The following is a 19,910-nucleotide window of genomic DNA, read 5'->3' on the forward strand; positions in this document are numbered from 1 at the left end:
TCACACTGAGGGCCCCCACCCCTTGCCCTGCTCCAAACCACGCTGCCACATGTCCATCACATCAAACCAGGCTCGATGGCTGAAGGCACCCTAGGCTACAGTGAGCTTTGGGACAGGCAGTAATAACCAGGACTGAAACCTCTCCAGCTCAACTGCTGCCATAGGTCATGACAGCACAGCTGAAACTCACGCCCCTGCTTCCGAAATTGCTGAAATGCAATTCACACTGTTTGTCCTGCTAGTGCACAGTACAGAGGAGGGGTACAAAGTTTTTGGTGTTACTCACGTGTCACATCCTGGAAAACCTGAGCACGAGGCCTTCCCCACAAGCCTGAGCTTCAGGGCAGGGGGAGCACTCTACCAGGAGATGCCATCACAGGTGGCCACCACCAAAACAAGGGAACAAGGTCTCCCCTGTGCCTCCACGGGGCTCCCTGTGGGTGGTGTGGAGACCAGAGGCCACCAGGACACGTTAGAGGTGCAGGTGGGGCTTGTTCAGTGCTGGTGGGAGGAACACTTCACAGTAATGCAAAGAACACCATGTGCTCCCGTCCCTTGGAGGGATGGAGTGGAACAAATCCTTCACAGAAAATGGAAACCAACAGATGCGGAAGGCTGAACTCTGACAGACGCAGCAGTGTTTTGGCTCCCTAGACTTCCTGCAAAGCTCTACATTACAAGCAATTGGCCGTATACCAACTGTTTAAAAATTACTGATCAAGGAGTTTACCATCAGGCCTCCAATCTTGCAAGATTCTCCTTGGTCATGTTCGAAACCAAGTACCCTAAACGGGAATATAAAGGTGGAAAATTTAAAAATAAAAAATAAAAATGTAGCTTTCCCAGTCCATCATCTTTATTCACCAGCTTGGTCCCTGCTGTCTCTCCTATGGCTTGGTGTGCCGTGCAGCCCTCCCGCTGCTCCAGCGTTCCTGGAGACACAGTTCAGAGGGAGACCGAGCCAGTGGAAAGTGGGACTGAAACCCTTCGTACTGGAACTGTCAGAAGTGACAGGTTGCTAAAAGCAATGCAAATGGCACCTGGCCAACCGTAACAGAGCTGTCAACAAAAGCTGCCAGTCAGCCATCGTGGCAGCAAGGGCTCTGGCAACCGCGGGGGAAACGTGCTGGCAGCTGGAGAATGCTTCCCTGGCTCCACGAGGGAGACCTGTGCTCCCCAGGGAGTGGGCTGGGACATCCCTCCAGGAAGGAGGGCCATAAGAGCCAGCATGGCAGGCACCAAGTGGAGCCCAGATGCTGGGCACTGCCTGGAGAGGCCATGCAAGAGAGCTCATGTGCAAACCCACAGCAGTCAGAGGCCCAATGGCTGGGAACTAGGAGAAAGGGGAGGAGAAGCCGCTGCAAATTATCTGAAAGGCAACCCAGAGATTTTTATTTTTTTCTCCTTTTAAATAAATGGGGCAGCATGCCTGAGCCCTGGGAGCTGCCAGACCTAGCAGTGCTCTTCCTGAGACTGATAAGAGCCTCAGTGCTGCAGATAACAGCGGCTTCTGGTGACTTCCACAGCAAAAAGTGGCTGAGGACTCTAAAGGCTTTCACAGGCCCTCAGTTTTACGCTTCTCAGGAGGCATGTTGTCACATAAAATCATGGCTACAGAGCATGGATGGTTCAATGGGCTGACTTGAAGCAATGAGATTAAGAACAGATACAAAAAAATAAAAATAGTTCCCCATTCTTGAAACACAAGGCCATATGACCTTCTAGAATAATCACGTCTGGACTCCCTACGTAAACACACTAAGGACATGCACAGAGCACAACCAGGAATCCGCCTGGACTGCTCGAATGTGGGGAAGAAGGCAGACCGCAGCTGCAGGAAAGCCCAGAGCTGCGGCTGCAGCCTCCCTCCTCCCACAGCTTCTCCAACGAGACTTGGAAAACATCCCGGCTGTGGGGGTACACGTACTGCTTCGGGGAGAGGGCAGGCGCTGTGAGCTCTCTGAGGGCACCCCAGTCCCCAAGGAGGCTGCAAGCCCACCCAACGCAGCTCAGCCCCATGCTGCCACATCAGCTTGAGCCCAAGGGCAGCGCACCCACACCCACACAGCACTGCCAGCCAAAATCCTTTCTGCAGGCCCCCCCAGCACACTGCCACAGGCTGGCTGGCAACAGCCCCTGCTGAGCTCTGTCTCTGAAACAACCCCATGCCCACAGGGAAGGCAGGAGTGTGTGAGAAGAGGGAACACGACTGCAAGGGATTCTCCTCCTGCTCACGTGGCAGGAGAAAGCCCTCTCTGGCAGCAGGCAGGGTGTGAAGCTGGAGTCTCAGCCACTGAGGGATCTGGGGCAGCATCCTGCTGGCTCCCCTGCTTACTCCAAGGCTCTCCAGGTTCAATGCCAGCCAGATGTACACGAAGAGCAGCAGATGAGAAAGCACTGTTGCTGTCACCTACAAAGGCACTTCCACAGGGGTCCAAGAACACCCATTGCTGCCCACCCGTCACTGACAAGCATCAGTGTGTGTCCACAAAGGTTCAGCAGAGCTCCAAGGGCACAGTCAGACATAACAGCCTCCAGCAGACAGAGCTGTCTGCAGAGCTGTTTCAAATGGGTTTGAGTCTGTGTGGTCCTGGGCCCAGAGAGACTATGTACAATAAACCTCTCTGTGGAAAACTCCACAGATTTAAAGCATCTTTCGCCAGCAGAGGGGAAAAAGCATCAGTCTCTTTATTCCACATGCCCTCTCCCACACCCCGAGACACAGGGAAACAATGAAAGAGCCTGGGGAGCCGACAGCCCCAGCCGCGAGAAAGGAGCACCGAGAAATTCAAAGGGGCAGAGAAACCAAAGCAGCTGAGGGAACGAACCAAAACAGAGCAGGGTTTAATATAGAAAAGGGAGTGGGAAATTGTAAGAGGAAAAGAGAAAAAAAAAAAAAGAGGGAGGTGGCTGGAAACAAAGAAAGTTCTTGGCGGCGAGCTGCTGTGCTTGGCCCTTCTCCATCAACCTTCTCTGCAGCAGGAGCGCAGGGCTGCCGAGGGGAGCAGGGGCTCTGGTGCTGCACGACACCGTAACTTGGAGCAAGAGGGACAACAAGCCCCAGCTCCATCCTCGGAGACCATGCCAGCCCTGCTCTAAGGACAGGAAAAGCCAGGAGAAGGGCCATGCTGTTTCAGATGGCACTCAGAATGCCACAGAGAAGCAACAGATGTGGGACATTTTGGATGCTGCTGTCATTTCTCTAGTTTAGCAGAGGAAGGGGGAAGAAGCAGCAAGACAGATTGCAGGGAGGAGGTAACGGGGATGCAGGTGGCACAAGGACAGGAACATCCTCACCATCACATCAAATAACCAAAGCCCACATGCCCAGGAGCTGCTCAACTACAAGCCAACCACATCCCCCAGCTCTGACTCAACCCTTCCACTGTACCCTCCTTACAGCTCCCGTGAGCAACAGACCATCCTGTCCTGCTGTTGCAAAGCTGTGCACAAGTGTGTGGTCACGCAGGTCACAGGGATCCCAAGGACAAACCCACCAAGCCTTGCTCAACTACGGCGCAGGCTCCTCTCACCAAACATACACACCGGCTTGTTTGCCCTGACTCATGCTGAAGGTCAAACATATGGATGCTTCTGTTTCCTATTTCCCACTGCTACGTGAAAGGGCCGGAAAACAGCTATACCCTCCAAAGCAAAGCTGTGAGGGACCAAGGTCACCAGACCCCTGAGCAGGCAGCGCAATGGCCCTGACACTGAAGTTCACTGCTGAGACTGCATACGAGCACCAGCTTTCCAGTCTGCAGGCAGAGCCTCAGCAGATGCTTGCCAAGCAGGATTTGGTCCTTCCACTGACCTGTGACATTCAAGATTTTCACCAGCATTAGGTAATGCAAATAGGGAAGAAAAACAAAGGAGAGTTTGCATTTGGTTCTTGGTTTCACCCACAAAGCCAAAAGTGCTCCCTGAAGCCTCAACTCTCTTGAGAAGCAAGAAGTGGGAAGGATCAACAATCAGATCTCTAACACTGCACAACAGACACAAGGACAGATCCAAATTTCACCCCATCTACAGCTCCAGACACCCAGTCTTTGGCCTGCCACAAGCAGGAGAGCATCAGGCAGCTGACAGGAAACAGGACAAGATGCAGCAGAACCACAGGACACAGCAGCAAAACCATGCTGAGGCTGCTAAGAGCCCTCAAACTCTCAGGGCCAAAGGCCAGATGCTCAGAAACTCTTTGCAGCAGCAGACTTCAGCATCACTGTTCCAGCCTTGCTTTATATGGTCTAGTTTCACTTTTCCCCCTTTAACTCCTCGCTTAGTTAACAGTCACTGGATGGATTTCACTCTATTCATTTTAACCTTCTGCTTCCTCTGTCTCAGTGCACCCAGCTCCTCCGGTTCCCCACAGGACATTCCAGCCATGCCGGGAGCACGGTCACCCTCCGCAAAGAGCATCACACTGGGGAAGAGTCATCCCCCAACGTCCTTTTTAAGCCAAACAACCGGTGTGAATCACAACAGAAAAAATAAAGCAGCTGTACATGGTGACTTGGTGCCAGGTCTCCTCAGATCTCTCTTCCAATGGACCACGTCAGGACCGGGCAACTCTGACACAAGCCATGGGATAAGTTGTTCAGAAGGCATCTCCTGCTCTATACATATAAGGCACTGAGGAACGACTCAATCTGTAGATCAGCAGCCTTCTTTCTCTTGCCAGTGGAGCATTCTTCTCTGAATACTGAATAATCAATTCCAGATAAGCAATAGGGTTGGGCTGCATGATGAATTAAACCACAAATAGTCTCATGACTATAAGGCACAGGAGCAGAGAAGATACCTAGTAACACTTTACAAATTCACAATTAAAAATAACAACACGTTAATTTTTTGAATGTGGTTTTAATCAAACTTGTTTTAAAATACCTATAGACTCTATAACCTAGACACCGAATTCCAACACCCACAGTTAATTACTTTTACAAGGCAGCTGCAGATACAAATGAGGCAGTTAAATATGCATGGATATCCACCTCGTTTAAAGTTTGCAATCTTGTTAACTGAGCTTGTAAAATAAATGTATGCTGTACACTTTGTTTAAATTTTCCTGTTTCAAAGTGATATTTGCGTGCATTGAGGCTGGGAAAGGAAGTCCCTGCAAGAGCATAGTCCAGATTTCCCAATAACCTAGAAAAAACATACAGCATGCTGCTCTTTTTTTTCCCCTGTCAGACGTATATATAATTTTGTTCTGTGCTGTTGAGCAAACATTTAAAACTATACAAGTTGTGGAAGTGTTCTTAGTGGACAGAACCATAGGAATGAAGGTGCAGTTCAATGGCATGGTTATTAACACAGAACAAAACACACAAGCTGCAGCTGTATTACAAAGAAAGCTCCTAAAGCTTCCTTAAGGGCAAGAAAACAGCTAAGATCTACATTTAGTAAGCAAAAGCTGTATTTTTGAGACTTCTACTAGGAATAACAAACACAACGCTATAAAAAGATCCCGCATGAAGTCCTTTAAAGGAAAATTTAGTCTGTTTCAACTACGGTTTTGTTTTGGGTCTTTTCTGAATAAACACCCATTTATCAGAATTTGAGACTTGGCCAGACAATAGAAATGACAGTCTGCTACTCTGTCGCCCAGAATGATTATTTTTAAACTTTGCGTTTGGATTTTGTCTTTTCAAATGAATTTAATTTGCAATACTGGCCTGGAGCCCTCGCTGCCAGTGTCCCTGAGCACTAGACCTCCAGGACATGAGCTGTAATCACTTGAAATGTGATTGCCTGGGACATGTCACCGCAGGGTGACCCTCACCCTCTGCCTGATGGGAGGGAGTCTTTCTTCTTCGCTCTGATAATGGGCTCTGGTGGTCCCAAGCTCAGTTGTTCTCCTGACAGAGTCCGAGCAGTGCATCCAACAACACACACCTGCCAAAAAATCGTTTCTCCAACAGCCCTTTCCATAAAAATATTATTTTAATATATTAATTAAAAAGTTTAAATATACAAATGGCACAATTGAAAGGCCGGGGTTAGGAGGTCAGGAGGGAAGGTGCAACAACAATACACTGAGAAATGGTTTCACAGCTAGTAGAGCAAACTCAAGGCTGCTATCACTTGGAGCAAGAATCTAGGTTATCCTTCCCCTCTTGGCCCTTCTGCTTGTACAATCTGAGTTGGTTTGACAAGAACAGGAGGCAGACGTGTTGGCCTCACCCCATGCCAACACTACAGCAGTAAAAACCTTCCAGGAGTACAAGGCTAGCAGCGAGACAGCAGCACTGCCTCTCTCCTCCACCGGGAAAATGCACAGATAGTATTTGACCGGCAAGGTGCAGAACACTGGGCAGCATTAAATCCTGACACAGCACACATTAAAGCTAGCATTTGGGTACCCCCACCCATCGGCATGCATCTCATGGGGTCCTTACTCTCGTGCAGGGCAGGGCCCTGCATCAGGGAGCGATGCTCCTGGCTCTGCCTCCGTCTGAGCAACCCCTGGCCTCTCCCAGCCAGAAAAGCAGCATCAGCCAGCTGGGAACGGGCCATGAAGGGTTGGGAAAGGATGGAAACACAGAGGCCCCGTGCAGCCTCTATCCCTGGAAACTGTTACATGTGACATTTCTCGCAAGGCTGCGAAACTCGGAGGCATTTGAGGGTGAAAGGCTGAGGCAGGGATGGAGGGTGAGCTGTGCTTATGAAGAACAGCACCAGGGAGAAATGTTCCTGCCCAGCACCGAAGTGGCATTTGATCACTTTTTGATAAGACAGGCAAATAGTACAGAAGCACCCCCTCCCCCAGTTTAGGAAATGTGTCTCCTGCTTCAAATCAGAGCTTGCAAAAGCACAAGTTTTTGTCTTGGTTGCACAACACTCCGTATCGATTACCGAGGTGATGGGTGAACCCCGCCTGCCCAAACGGAGCTGGCCTCTTCCACCCCAACCCCACCGGAGGAATAAACAAGGACTTTGAAACACTGGTTTGCTATCACTTCTCTGGGAAACTGGAATTTCACGGTTTTCTACTGTGGCCTCATGCAGCCAACACAACCGCACCTTTGTCCAGCACAAAAGAAAAGCCTCACGGATGCAGAGCGGAGGCCAGAGCCAAGCGTCACAGGTCAGCCACGGGTCGGGCAGAGCAGAGGCAACGGGAGGAAGAGCCGCAGGGCTCCTGCTGCCTCCAGGGATGGCAGAGAGCACATTTATCTCGGAGAGCAGAAGCAAAGCAAAGGTTTAGTGCACACACTTTGCGGTTGACTTCGCTTTGCTGCTTGCCAACAGATACAGTCTAAAGTGAGATGACTCAGCCGGGATTTGCTGCCCCTCCTCTGCCTCTCTTTGCAGAGGAAGGGGAGGAAAAAAAAAAAAAAAAAGGGGGTTGATTCCATGTAATTAACTGGCTTTGTGGATCTGCCTCTTTCCTATCGATCCCCTCTAGCAAGGCGAGCGCTCCCGTTTACTCCAGCACTGCCGCGGGGAGGCCGCTGCCCGCCCCTCCCCGAGCTCAGCCCGCCCTGGCTCACGCGGCCGAGTTTGGGTCCAAGACAAGTACAGGGAAAGGTTAGAGGCAGAAGACTCAAGCCGCCAGTTGAGAAGGGAGCGGGCAGCCAAGCAGCCGAGCTGCACAGCTGACTGTCATGAGCTCTGTGCAGGCGCTTCTCCACCGTCTCCTCCGCACGCTCGGGATTCGGCCGCGGGAGCTGCCACCCCGCTGCACCCACCCAGCGATATGTCTTCATAAACACTGCTGTCCCCATTTCTCAGCCCGATAGGATTATTTGTGCTATGCCCAGCTCCACCCGCCTCCCCGCTGCGGAGCTGTGTGGGGACCCCGGTGGGCGAGCACGGATGGTGCCCAAACGGGATGGTGCCCAGTCTGGGGGTTGCATTTCCCTGTAGCAGGGCCTCGGATCTGGAGGGACAGCAGGAGTCCAAGGGCTGTGAGGTGCCCTCAGCCCCTGCAAAGCACAAAAAGGCCCAGAAGAGAAAAGGGAGGAGCAGCCCCAGGCAACCCCAGCACACCCGTTACGGGACCTGAGGGCAATGCAAGAGATCTGCCAAGACAAACACAAGCACACGCAACTCATCAAACCTCCTCACGTATGTGTTCCTCCGGACCTGATGCACAGCCCAGCTAGGGTGAGTAAGTCTGGGGTGGACAGAGCAGGAAAAGGGCACATCTGGAGCTGGGGCCAGATTCGGGCAGACACTGGTAAAACTACTGACAAGGCAGGAGAGGAGGTAGAGGTGATAAGGGGTTGGGGTGGTGGCCACCACATCACAGAGCTAAGGCACTTCCCTGGGTGCAAGGAGAGGATATCGGCCCTGTTTACACTCTCCTCAATCCCAGCTACAGCCAGCTTGTTCTTTCGCTTTCCTCTGACTGTTGCTGACCGCCACAAGCCAGCTGGGGGGGACCCAAAACAAACCCCTGATCTGCACAGAGCTCAGGCTGCCTGGCTCTGCTGACATGAGGCACTCTGCGTGTCCTTGTAACCCAAATGCAACACGAACAGTGTGTCACTGGGTCACCCCGGTCTAAGGCGAACGGGGCGGGGAGAACATTTTGGTCTTTGTTTTACAGTTGCTGCCAAGATTCACCCACAAGGTCTCCATGGATGCCTGGAAGCGCACCAAAGTGTAAATAACAACAACAACAATAATAATAATAATAATTAAAAAAAAAAAAATCGAGAAAAAGACAGCCCCGCAGCTGTTGGGAAGATGCCCTGGAGTGTGCTGGAATGTGCTCCCCAGGACAGCGGGGCAGCAGGGGTGCAGCGGGCACGGAGCCACCTCGGTGGGGGACAGCAGCACCATCCCAAGCACAGGAGGATGGAACCGGGGGGTCCTTCTGCGGGGACCCCACAGCCAACAGGTTCCTGACTCCCCCCGCAAACGCTGCCCCTCACCAAGGCAGGGACACTTTCCGGGGGTGACTCCAGGGGTGCAGGCTGCCCCAGCACCCCCCCAGCCCCAGTAGCACCCCTTGGCACATCCCGACCCACATTCTCCCCCCACTTTGCCCGGGTGGGGAACGGGTCCCGGTACCGGGACAACCCCAGCAGCGCTGCCCTCCTCCTCCTCCTCCTCCTTTTCTTCCTCCTCCTCCTCTTCCTCCCACCATCCCGGAGCTCCCCGGGGATCGGCAGCGCCCGCCCTTTGTTTGCCCAGGGCCGGGCCGGGTGCGCCCCGAGCCGTGCCGAGCCGAGCCGAGCCGTGCCGTGCCACTCACATAGTGCTTATTGGGGATGCGCCTCTTCTGCACGTCCAGCACCTTCACCTCCGCGATGCTCCTCCTGGGCATGCCTCTACCCCTCGCAGCCCGGCGCCAGGGGCCCGGCGGGGAGCGGTGGCGCTGGGGGAAGGCACACACAGGGGCGCACGCAGCCGGGACCGGAGCTCGCAGCCGTGCCGAGCCGAGCCGAGCCGAGCCGAGCCCAGCCACCCGCCCGCTGCCGGGGGCGGGAGGCGGCCCCGGCCCGCCCCGACCTATCCCAGCCGGCGGGGCGGCCCTACAAACGCCCGCTTAAAGGGGGCGAGCGTGGCCGCCCGCCCCACGCGTGTTTGTCCCCTCCACGCGTGGCCGCCGCGCTAAGGGCGCAGCCGGCGCGGGGGGCACCCGGCCGGCTTCTGCCTGCTCGCCCCACGCCGTTCTCTGCCCCCAAATCACGGGAAAAAAAAATAAATAAAGGAAAAAGCTGGCGTGGATGTGGCACGGGAGACGCGCAGGGATGCGGTGGCATCGGCCGCTCCGGGCTTTTCGCTGTAAGTCGCCAAGGGCAGCGACCTGCAGCTCAACAGCTCCCCGTGTCCAGTGCTGGGAAGTGGCAGCCCACGAGTGGTGCTTTTCCAAATAACATGCGTGGAAAAAGCAGAGTGAGGCAGCACAAGTCCTCTGCGGCTGCCCTCTTGCTTTCCCCTTCTGCCCTTTTGAAAAACAGCATCCCGAGGTGATGCCAAAGCACAAGACAGTTCAGTGCTGGTCAGGGGCAGCTCGGCTGTTTCTCCAGGAGGGCACGGCTTCTTGGGGCACAGCTTGCCTCATCTGCAACTATTTGCCTTTGTAGGGAGCTGTAGGGAGTAGAAGAGGGTCCAGGATGATGCCTCCTGCCTGACATGGGGGACCTGTGTGTGGGCTCCACACCCAGGGTTTGGTCCTTGACCCTGCTCTTGTCCCATAACAACTGCCCCCAAGGCTTTGCTGACGTGGTTTCCAACAGCATCAACCCTAAGGCATTTGGGGAATGAATTGAGTAGAAAATAGAGGCTTTGTGTTGGCTGTGGGTATGATGGGGTCACCAGAACGGCCTTACCCAGGACTGCCTCCGTACCCTTTAAAGCTGGGAGCTGAGCCACCGCACCCCACTTGTCCCCAGCAGCCCACTCCATCGGGCCGTGCCCTTGGAGCAGTGGAGAGGACAAAGCAGTGACCTGGTGCTTCTCTGCACCAGCACCACCCTCGGCCTGCTTCTTCCCGGCAGCTTCTCAACACGTGGCATAACCACAGCTCTCCTCCCTGTTGGGCTTTTAATTACATTATAAAGTTACCCAAGACTCATGCTGGCAGGTCATTAGCTTTCATATGAATTTAATTTAATCATAAACAACTCATCTCACTCCTTGGCAGCTCCTTAAATGTGGCTCCTTTTTTTTTTTAATGCTGTTAACTTTGCTAACCCCACCATGGAGAATCAGGGAGGTGCAGGCAGGTTGCCAGGGATTTATCACCCCCCTTGCCCTCCCAAAGCTCTCATTTTCATCTTCTTTCCCCTCTGCTGAGCACAAGACCTCTGTGCCCCTGTGGAGGAGGTGGTTGCAAAAAGGATGCTAGGCTATGTGAAGGGGAAACTACACCACTGGCACCTGCTGGCATGCCCGACTGCCACCATGGGGTACATGAGGATCAGTTGTACATTGCTCCCCTCCCTGAGTGCTATTTAAGAGTCAAAGCCTGGGGGAAGCACTGGGGCAGACAAAATGTGGCAAAACTGCAGCTTTCCATCACTTGGGTGGTGTTCTACAGGCACAAGCAGCTAGAGTTGTACTGGGTTTAAAGCCCTGCTAGATGGGCAAATAAATAATCCAAAAGGTGACCAGAAAATCATTGAAAGCCCCTGTGTATAATGTCTGTAAGAGAAGAAACTAATAGTGAGGAAATGAGGAACACTGGAGAAAGTGGGAGTAAGAGAGGAATTAAACAATTACTGGTCTTTGTGTGCTTAAAAGAGAAATGGAGCAGCTGGGGGCATTGCAGCTGAGCCAGGTGGAGGAGGATGTTAGCTGAAGAGCTCAGGATTGAAAGGCTGGGCAAGGTAATCACCAGGAAACAGCAGGAGTTGAAAGGACATGGAAAAAAAAAAAAAAAAAAAAAAAAAAAAAAAAAAGGCACAGAAACCTGCTAAACAATGCAATGGATGTTAAACTGCAAGGTGATGGGAATTGAGTGAGACAATTGAGTTACAAATGCTACAGCTGCCATCCCTCCTGCTTCAGGTGCAGGTTTGTTCTGTTTAGCAGTGACTGCTGGATGCTGGGCATCTGCAGAGAAGGTGCTTGGGCTGCTGGTCATCTGTATGCACAGCTGCTCTCATGCATTCTGGTAATTTGGTTTTACAGAGTGCACAGGCTGACCCTACACTCCCTGTGCTCTGAAAACAACATAGCCAGGCTGATCGTTTTGCTGCCCAATCCATCTGTACATTAACACAGAGTCATCTAGACACCTCGGACTCATGATCATGAACCTAGGGCCAGTCTGTGCATGCCCAGGAACGTCAGTGAATGTAAACACTGGTATAAAACCACACATGCAGCAAGTTCTCAGTTTCTGCTGCTTTCCTCATCAGGAAAAAGGCCAGTTAGCAAAAAAAAAAAAAAAAGTAAAAATTAATAGAAAAAAAAATGGAAAGAGCAAATAGAGAACATGATAAAAAGTATTCAGAGTGTTTTTACCTATAGGTGTAGCATCCATGAAGATGCTAAACTGTGTTTCTTGCGAGATTGGTTTGGCCTAGTTTTAGGAGCAGGGACAGCTGCAGCGCAGAGGGACAGGGTAGGACTGCCACTGCCTGCTGTGCACCCATCACCCGTACCTGCACAGCATGCCAAAGTAAGGACCAGAAGCAGAAGCAGTGAGACCAAGCAGGGAAGTCGGTGAGATGGCTCCAAAAAGGAACTTTGTCCCTGCTGTAATATCCTGCTGGCCACAAACCTGGGAGATGCCAGCCCCAGAATGTCATGTTAGCATGGAGGCAGGTGGTGGCTTTGGAAAGGTAGAAAATTGGGAAAATTCTGCCTATTTTTACAGGCACAATGCCTGTTCCCTCCTCTGCCCTCTGTGAGCCCATCCCCTGGCACTGCAGTGCGCTGACCATACTGCCAGGCACCTTCATCAGTGACCCCTTGCCTTTTAATCCTGGTCCTTCAGCCACTGGTGCGAACCCACAAGAGGGTGAAACATCACACAGTGCCCCTGGGAAGGAGACCTCGAGTTTGAAGTGGCTTGAAGCAGCCCACAGGGACACGGTCAGGCTTTGTCTGAGGAAGCTTTGCTCTCACCTCCCCTTTCTCAGGAGGGGCACAAAACCTTCTGGCATCCCCTTGCTGATAAATCCAGTTCCCAAGATCCCCACATGGAAAGGTATGAGACTGAAAGCAAAAAGGAGAAGGTGTGAATGAGCTCTCCTGACATCTTGGACCCACCTGCTCCAGGGCCCAGACCCTGGTTTCCTGCCTTCACCTTCCCAGCTCCTTTCTGGGCACTGCTCTGGGCTCAGTGACATGCTGCTGGTCTGTTGGGCCATTCCTTTACATCTGGGGTAAATCACACGTATGAAATAGCCAGCTTGTTATGCACAGGAGGTTATTTTATCTGTTTCTTCCAGGGAAGACCCACTCCAGGCTTACAGACTCTGGCGGAGAGCCAAGAGACTGCACAAAATCAATCGGAAGCACTTAAGCATCAGCATTACTTCCCCAGGGCCGTAATCTGCTTAGAGGGTGCCGAAGTGACTCCATTGCACCTGGACCCCAAGAACACAGACAGCATCTGCGGCTCCATCACTTCCGAGCACCCAGGAACAAGCAGAGGTTGGAGCCGATCACCGCTGATGCCGTCAACTGGCTCCTGTGTTTAATTAACAGGTCTGATGAGAGCTGTTGAGGAGACAGAGCGTGGTTTTGCATGCTGACCTGGTCACCTCCTGTGGGAGGCATGCCAGGAAGCCAGCTGGAGAGCCTTGGCCGGGTCTCTGCTGCTCCTCGGTCATGTATCAAGGCACTTGCGATGGCCGTGGAGTCCTGTGCTTGCCCCACACCTCTGGTGCGGTTGCAGGAGCAGCAGGGATGTGGCAGCAGCACATCCCACACTGAGGTTATGTGGTACAAGGGTACAGGTGCAACTGGGGGGAGTTTAGGGATAAATGAGTTGTTTTCTGCTGCTGGGTCACAGCTGGGCTGTCCCCAGGGTCTGGCAGGTGTCAGAAGTGGAGTGGAATGAGAAATGGTGCCCCGCGATCACCCAGAGAAAACAGCACCTGCAGCCTTTCTGCTGCAGACAGTCCACTATTTCTGCTTGCTCTCTTAATTTAAGAACTGTGAGTATTCTCCTAATCCTTCCTCACATACGGAACAAATTCATTCATCTTCCCCGAGCTCCCTGACAAAGGCAAGTCAAAAACAGTGCTCTTAGCACAATACTTTACTAGGCAGGTCTTTGCAGCTGGAGCACAGTGAGGCAGCGGTTACACACCGCATTGCCACGGCTGTCTTGCACCACTTCTCAGCCACCTCCAGCAGTGATTTCCCACTGCTTTGACCCCAATATTGCCACGTTCAGCTGTGTGCATGGATGACACCAAAGGCAGCCAGCCTGGTGGCAGTGCTCCCCTCCTGCATGGAGGTTTTGTAGCAGGGAGAAGCTGCGCCCGTGCAAGGGGACCTGAGGAGCTCCCGAGGACAACGCTGGAGACAAAATACTGAAGCACCAAGGAAAAGCAGAGATGAAGGCAAAGGTGTGCCAGAACAAATGCCGATCTCTGCATCCAGGATTAAAGCTGTGCAAAGGGCCAGCCGAGGCGGCCGTCTCAGCATGCGTGCCACCTAGTGCCCGAGAGGGGAACGGTGGCCGGAGGTTAAACCTCGTCCCCAAATCTTGTCCCCAGACCTTGCCCTCTGCAGCAGGAGAACATGCAAAGGCCCTCAGCATACCGGGGTGCAGGGGATTTGGGGACGGAGCTCTTGTCTCCAGCTGTGCTCCTGCAGCGAGGGATGGGGAGAGGATGCTGCAAGATCAGGAGGGCAGCGGAGGCACAAAGCCCAGCTCCGTGGCCCTCCCTGCATGCCCTGATTTTTTTTTTCCCCCGAGAGCATCGCTGTCCCCATCACAGCAGGAGCACTGCGAAAGGCCCTGGGCAGCCGAGAGGATGTGACAGGACAGAGAAGGTAATGAGGAGAGCCGAGAACAGTACGGCTTGTGCAGCACCAAGTACTTCTCGGGGATGTCATCTAGCTATTTTTTATAAAGAGATTTGTCACTTTCGCTCTGTTTTCAGTGTTCCACCAGGGCAGGTGGTAGTTAATGGTTATTTCTGGAATATACAGTACTTTCAGCGTATTCATAAATTAAGTATCCTCGCAGCTGAAGCTCCCCTCAGGCACTGCCAAGGCCATGCAGATGAAGTTAAATACTCCCTTGAGCTCCTGGGGATACACTGGGGACAAAAATGACCAGTGTGCCCCAGGGGATGGTGCAGTCCTGGCACAGGTAAATGAAAGAGGTGGTTAATTATGTGTCCTCAGCTAGTTCATCTCTTACTATTTCACAGAGTAAGGAGGCAGGCACCTTGCTCTTGTCCTTCTCTCAATGTAGTGCTGCCCAATTAACCCCCCCAGCCAGCTGGTTGGCACCAACAGCTCCCTCTGCCTTTCCCCACCTCCCCTTTGGACTCCCAGCCTGCACTTTTATGTAACCAAGGTGGACCCAGGTAGCAAGGTCACTTCCAGCATGGCAGAAGTTGGTAGGTTCTGGAGCAACTTTTCAAAAACAAGGGGAAACATCACAGTGAATGCACCAGCTCCTTTCAAAGCTGTTGTTGTACAGCGCATCCCTGCTTGGTGTGAGGTATCTACGTGAAAGAAATAGCTAAACCTGCAGGTAAAAATCTCCAAGCAGCAAACAAAGATCACAAAAGCCCTGGGCCTGGTTACAGAAGTGGTGGGAGCTTTTCTGAGCAGCCTGGGGGAGCAAGGAGAGGTGTGCCCCCTGCACTGGCAGGGGAAGGCGAGGTTTGCATCTTGGTCTCATGACACAGCCCCAGATCCAAGCAAAACTTCAGCAAGAGCAGAAGGACATAGCGGGGAGGAGACAGTGAGGCAGCCCTAGGACATCCTTGTCCCAAAAAAAGCATGGGAACCGAGGCTATCTTCTGCTAAAGCCAGACAACCTCATTAAAAAAAAAAAAAAAAAAAAAAAAAAAAAAAAAAAAAAGGGGGAAAAAGGAAAAAAGTCATGCATAAACATTTTGCATTCTTCAGACAACTGGATGCAATACTCCCCCTTCGCCAAGCAGAGGCACCCGAGCACTGTTCTAACACAAGGAAGGCACCGAGGGAACTGCTGCTTGACTCGGGTCTGCCACACTTCCAGCTTCGGAGCAAGGATGTTACTGTCAGTGAGCTGCAGCGCACAGCAGAAGTGTTTCTGAAACAACTAGCTGCATTTTAATGAACTGGAATTTCAGCCTTGCAAGGCTCACATGCCAGAACTGGCTCTGGAGCTTTCCGTAAGTCAGCAAAACCCAGAGTGTAAAAGCAAAACTGTGCTGATCTGAGGCCACAGCCAGCAATCATGCGGGAAAGCAGACACATGCCTGGGTTTCTCAGTCTGTTACTTTATTAGAAGGCTCTATACATCAGTGGTCACCCCACTAGAGACATTTTACAAAATATTAAAAAAAAAAAAAACAACTTTTATTCAAAGCCACATTTTTTAAAATGGCACCCCACCTCCCCTCAGAAATAAGTTGGATTTATTCATGGTTACTTCTGAACAGGAAACATCCAAGACGTCCTCTTTTTCAAGGGGGAAAAATAAGCACCCTGTAAACATGACAATCATAAGACGTGCTCCCCTGCCCTCTTCTAGGAGAAGGGTTTGGTGTTAGAGCCCCAACACACCTGGAGAAGGAGCTGAGAACAGGCAAAGGGCAGGGGACAGAACCATTCCTACCCTCTGTTAGCAAAAGCAAAACTATGTTGCTAGCTCCAGGCTGCAAGTAAGGTGGACTGGAGGAGGGGACAACCGATTCACCTTGTGAGTACTCACACCAGCCCTTTAAAAGCCCCCAGAAATAGCCTCCGTACATTCACATCGTTGCACAACATCCAGAGAGAACTGATGCTCCTGGGCTGGTGCAAGAAGGCAGTCAGAGAGGCTACACCCCCCTTCAGTGAGACCAGGTACATTCTGCTGCAGGTACAGTATGCTGCAAGACATCCTTCCACTAGTCACGTACAACACATGAAAGGCCAGGCCTGGGGTCCTGATTTCTGCAACAACAACCATTTCAGAGCACAGCTCCAGCTGACCCCAGCAGGACAGCAAACAAAACCTCGGGGGCTGCTATCACGCATTTCTATTGCGACTAAAAGGCTGAAACCAGCACATCGTCCTGGTTCAGGAACACCCCCTGCATTCATTTGTTTTTATGTTAGCTCCAAACCCGATCCTGTCGTTATATCTGAAAGGCACAGTCCGTGTTTTTGGAGACTGGACAGACGGTCTCCTGAGGACAGGCCAGTTACTGAAAAGCCACAAAGCAGTCTGCTGGCAGAGGGGCACAGCCCTTAGAATTCTGTCTAGGCTACATTTGCTAATAAAGACAATAATGGTGTGGATTCAGAAGAAACTTGGCATGGCCCAAATGGATGTAGTCTTGCTAGTTTGCAGGAAGCTTATTAATATATATTATGAACTCTAAATGGTGATGAATGCGCTCCTCAGATAAAGAGGTGCTAGAGACCTGGAGACTGACTCCTTCAGCTAGGAAGTGTAGCATGTCACACACCGCCTTTTCCTGAAATGCCAGCATGTCTCTGAACCTACATGTGAGATTTTAAAATAACAATTTTTAAATTTTATTTTTTTTAAGGGACATTTTATTTTGCTAGGGAAGCAGGTGTTTAACAATTGTCTGGAGATCAAAGAGAGAAAAAGTGCTACCTTACACCCTTTGGTCACTGCCATTGCATGAGGAGGGTGCTGCCCAGTGAGGTCTCTGACCCCTTACTCAGGTCCATGCTCCAGGACCTGCCCAGGAGCTCAGCCAAGCAGTGCCTGGTGCAGGTGGGGAAAGAAAGGCAGCCCAGCCAGGACACATCGCCAGGGAGCAGAGAGGATGGAGGGCTGGACCTGCTGCTGCTCTGCCTCTCAGCAGCCTGACCCTAAGCTGAAAGCCTGGAGAGTCACCCAGGAAACTGTGACACTTCATGAGAAGATGAAACATCAGTGGAGAAAGCAATGCTGAAGGTAACGAGCCACCGTGACCTGTCTGCATCTCCTCTTCCCTTGCTTGAAGAATCCTTTATTCCCTTCCGTAACCCTGACTGCAGAGTGGCTGACCTTCCTGCCCAGATACAAGGCACTTAAAAAAATATCTCAAGCACCTGTGTGACCGCAAGGGCTGTGGTAATGACACCCTTCTGCCCTTCACTGACTAAAGGCAAGTGGCTGTGGCTAACACCTTGTGGTGTCACCGCAGGACAGGACACCATACCAAACCTCCCCGTCCTTACACGCACGTACTTTTCCGTAAGAGACAAAAGCCTGCACAGTCTGTACTAGGAGCAAGAGGAAAAAAGGAACCCAACCCTCCCTGCTCAAAGGAAAAAAAAAATCCAAATTGCTGTCTCCCTTGAGCACAAGAAGGCCACAGTAGATACAAATAAATCTAAGGCGAGTGTGGGGGGCCACGAGGCCAAGGTTAGCGTAAGACACCACCAAAGCTGCTTTGCCCCAGGCCAGCCGTTTATGGAGGACCAGGAGGAGAAGGAGCAGCCATGAGGAGAGGCTGCTGGCCACGAGCCGGGTGAGTGAGGGCCTGCCTGCTCCTCCTGCTCAGGGCTGTTACTGCTCCAGCCCGAACTGATGGGCCTAGTGAGCACCAGGCTCACGTCCAAGGCGACACTTCAGCTAATGGTGCCAGTACAACCACAGAAATGGCCCTCCTGGCCTCCTCACTGAGTGGGCCAGCCCCTGGAAAAGCCAAGCTTTCCTGCCAGCACCCCACATGAAAGACAGGCCATGTTTCTCTCAGACAGAGCGAGGGGACAGGCGGGTGCTGTTGTGAGCAGAGGCTGCCAAGAGGGTCTTCCAAGTCCAAGAGGCCCCCCTGCAGCCCAGGAGGACATGGCAAGTACCAGCTGGGGGCCTGCCAGCTGCCACCTGGGGGTTAGGAGCTCTCTGTAGAGCTGAACGGGATGAACTTGGCGTGTTTGGTTGGGGATGTGGGGGTCTGTTCATCTGCCTCCTCGCTCAGCTTGAAGAACATCTCCTGCTCACGCTTCTTCTGGTTCAGCTCATCCTCCAGGGCCTGAAGCAGAAGGGAACACATGCAACAAGAGATGTGTTTGGCACTGTACTGGACCTACAGACTTTGTCCCCCCCGATCAGCCAAACAGGAAGCTCTGGGGAGGCCATACCTTCTTCCGTGGCCTCAGCTTGTCCCGCCACTCCTTCATGTGCTGGTTGTGGTTCTCGTCCAGGGACTTAAGCTTCTGGGTTTCGTGTTCAATCAAGAGGTGACACTTTTCATTCTAAACGCAGACCACAAAACAAAACACTCATTAAGGAGCTGGGACTCTAAGTCCTGTGCTCCGGCTGGCCGTGCATCAATCAGCCAGAGGCATTCGGAGCTCTGAGCTCCAGGGCATGTCGAGACACGGCCACAAAAGCCTCTGAGGCAGAGCCGAGGACACCAGTTCTAGTTCATTGCAGCCACTTCTGACAATAGCCAGGACTTTGCTGCACCCCTGAGAGGCCAGACCAGGAGGAACGGGTACCTGCAGCTGCTGGAGCTCGTTCGTGTTGCTCTCACACTGGGCTAGCATGTCCTTCATCTGCGTCTCATGCTTCTGCTGCTGGTGCAGCCGCTCTGCCTTTTGCCTCTTCTCTTCCTGCTGAGCAAACTGGCAGAGAAGAAAGCAGAAGTGTGTGTAAGCATCGCTTCTCTGAAGCCGGTTAAGAGACCAATCAACTTATATTATTTTATATGAAGGAAAAGAAAAGCCCTGATGATGCTCCCCAGTGTTACCCACAAAAGCAAAGACCTCTGTCTTCCTGCAGAGGGTTAGAAATTTGGGAATGGTCACTTCTTTCCAACTTCCCTTCCTCAGAGAAGTAACTGTACCCCCAAGCTAAGCCTCAGCCCTGGTATCCTTTGCACGGCCTGACCTGTTTTATCTTCTCCCGCTGCTCGGATGCACTCCCGCTGGAGTGGATGTGAAGGCTCTTCTTATACATGGCCATGCGTGTCTTCCCTTCGCTCCGCTGGATTTTGGGCAGCCGGGCCTTCTCCTGCTGTTGCCGAACCTTCAGTTGCTCTACCATGCGCTGGTTGTATCGCTGCATTTGCTCCCTTTCCTGCAATGGCACAGAACCAGGCATCAGAGCAGAAGACACACATCAGGTGTGCCAACCTTCACTCACTGCTGTGGGAATCCACTGAATGTCATACTGGACAGTGAGAAGTTGCCAGAAGAGCTCCCCAAATTCACAGCTGCTTCTTGGATGTTAAATGCAGGCAGCACAGAATATACATCCCAAGCAAGTATGCTGACCCCAGTGTTATTCTGATTCCTTTGGACTAACTATGACCAAGTCCCTCAACACTTAGCCCATTCTCCACCCTCGTTTAAATCCTAAAAGGGATGTTTTC

The 19,910-nt window shown here is 52.2% G+C and overlaps 2 protein-coding genes across 6 annotated transcripts in view; both read right to left on the reverse strand.

Moving 5' to 3' along the window:
• The window catches only part of SH3PXD2B (SH3 and PX domains 2B), a 69,840-nt gene extending 60,430 nt beyond the window's left edge, over nt 1-9,410 (reverse strand). For all 5 annotated transcript variants that reach the window (XM_084535334.1, XM_084535333.1, XM_084535331.1 and 2 more), the window contains exon 1: nt 9,209-9,410. In XM_084535334.1, the coding sequence (XP_084391460.1) occupies nt 9,209-9,280 (72 nt within the window). In that variant the 5' untranslated portion in view covers nt 9,281-9,410. The remainder of the gene's footprint in view (nt 1-9,208) is intronic.
• Nucleotides 9,411-15,846: 6,436 nt separating this feature from the next.
• STK10 (serine/threonine kinase 10) overlaps nt 15,847-19,910 on the reverse strand; it is a 47,981-nt gene continuing 43,917 nt past the window's right edge. The window contains exons 16-19 of the mRNA XM_084535730.1: nt 19,427-19,615; nt 19,036-19,161; nt 18,676-18,789; nt 15,847-18,566 (exon numbers count right to left, since the gene is read on the reverse strand). Coding sequence (XP_084391856.1) covers nt 18,426-18,566; nt 18,676-18,789; nt 19,036-19,161; nt 19,427-19,615 — 570 coding nt within the window. The 3' untranslated portion in view covers nt 15,847-18,425. The remainder of the gene's footprint in view (nt 18,567-18,675; nt 18,790-19,035; nt 19,162-19,426; nt 19,616-19,910) is intronic.

Source organism: Aythya ferina, assembly GCF_964211825.1.
Source record: "Aythya ferina genome assembly, chromosome: 14".
Taxonomy (NCBI): Eukaryota; Metazoa; Chordata; class Aves; order Anseriformes; family Anatidae; genus Aythya; species Aythya ferina.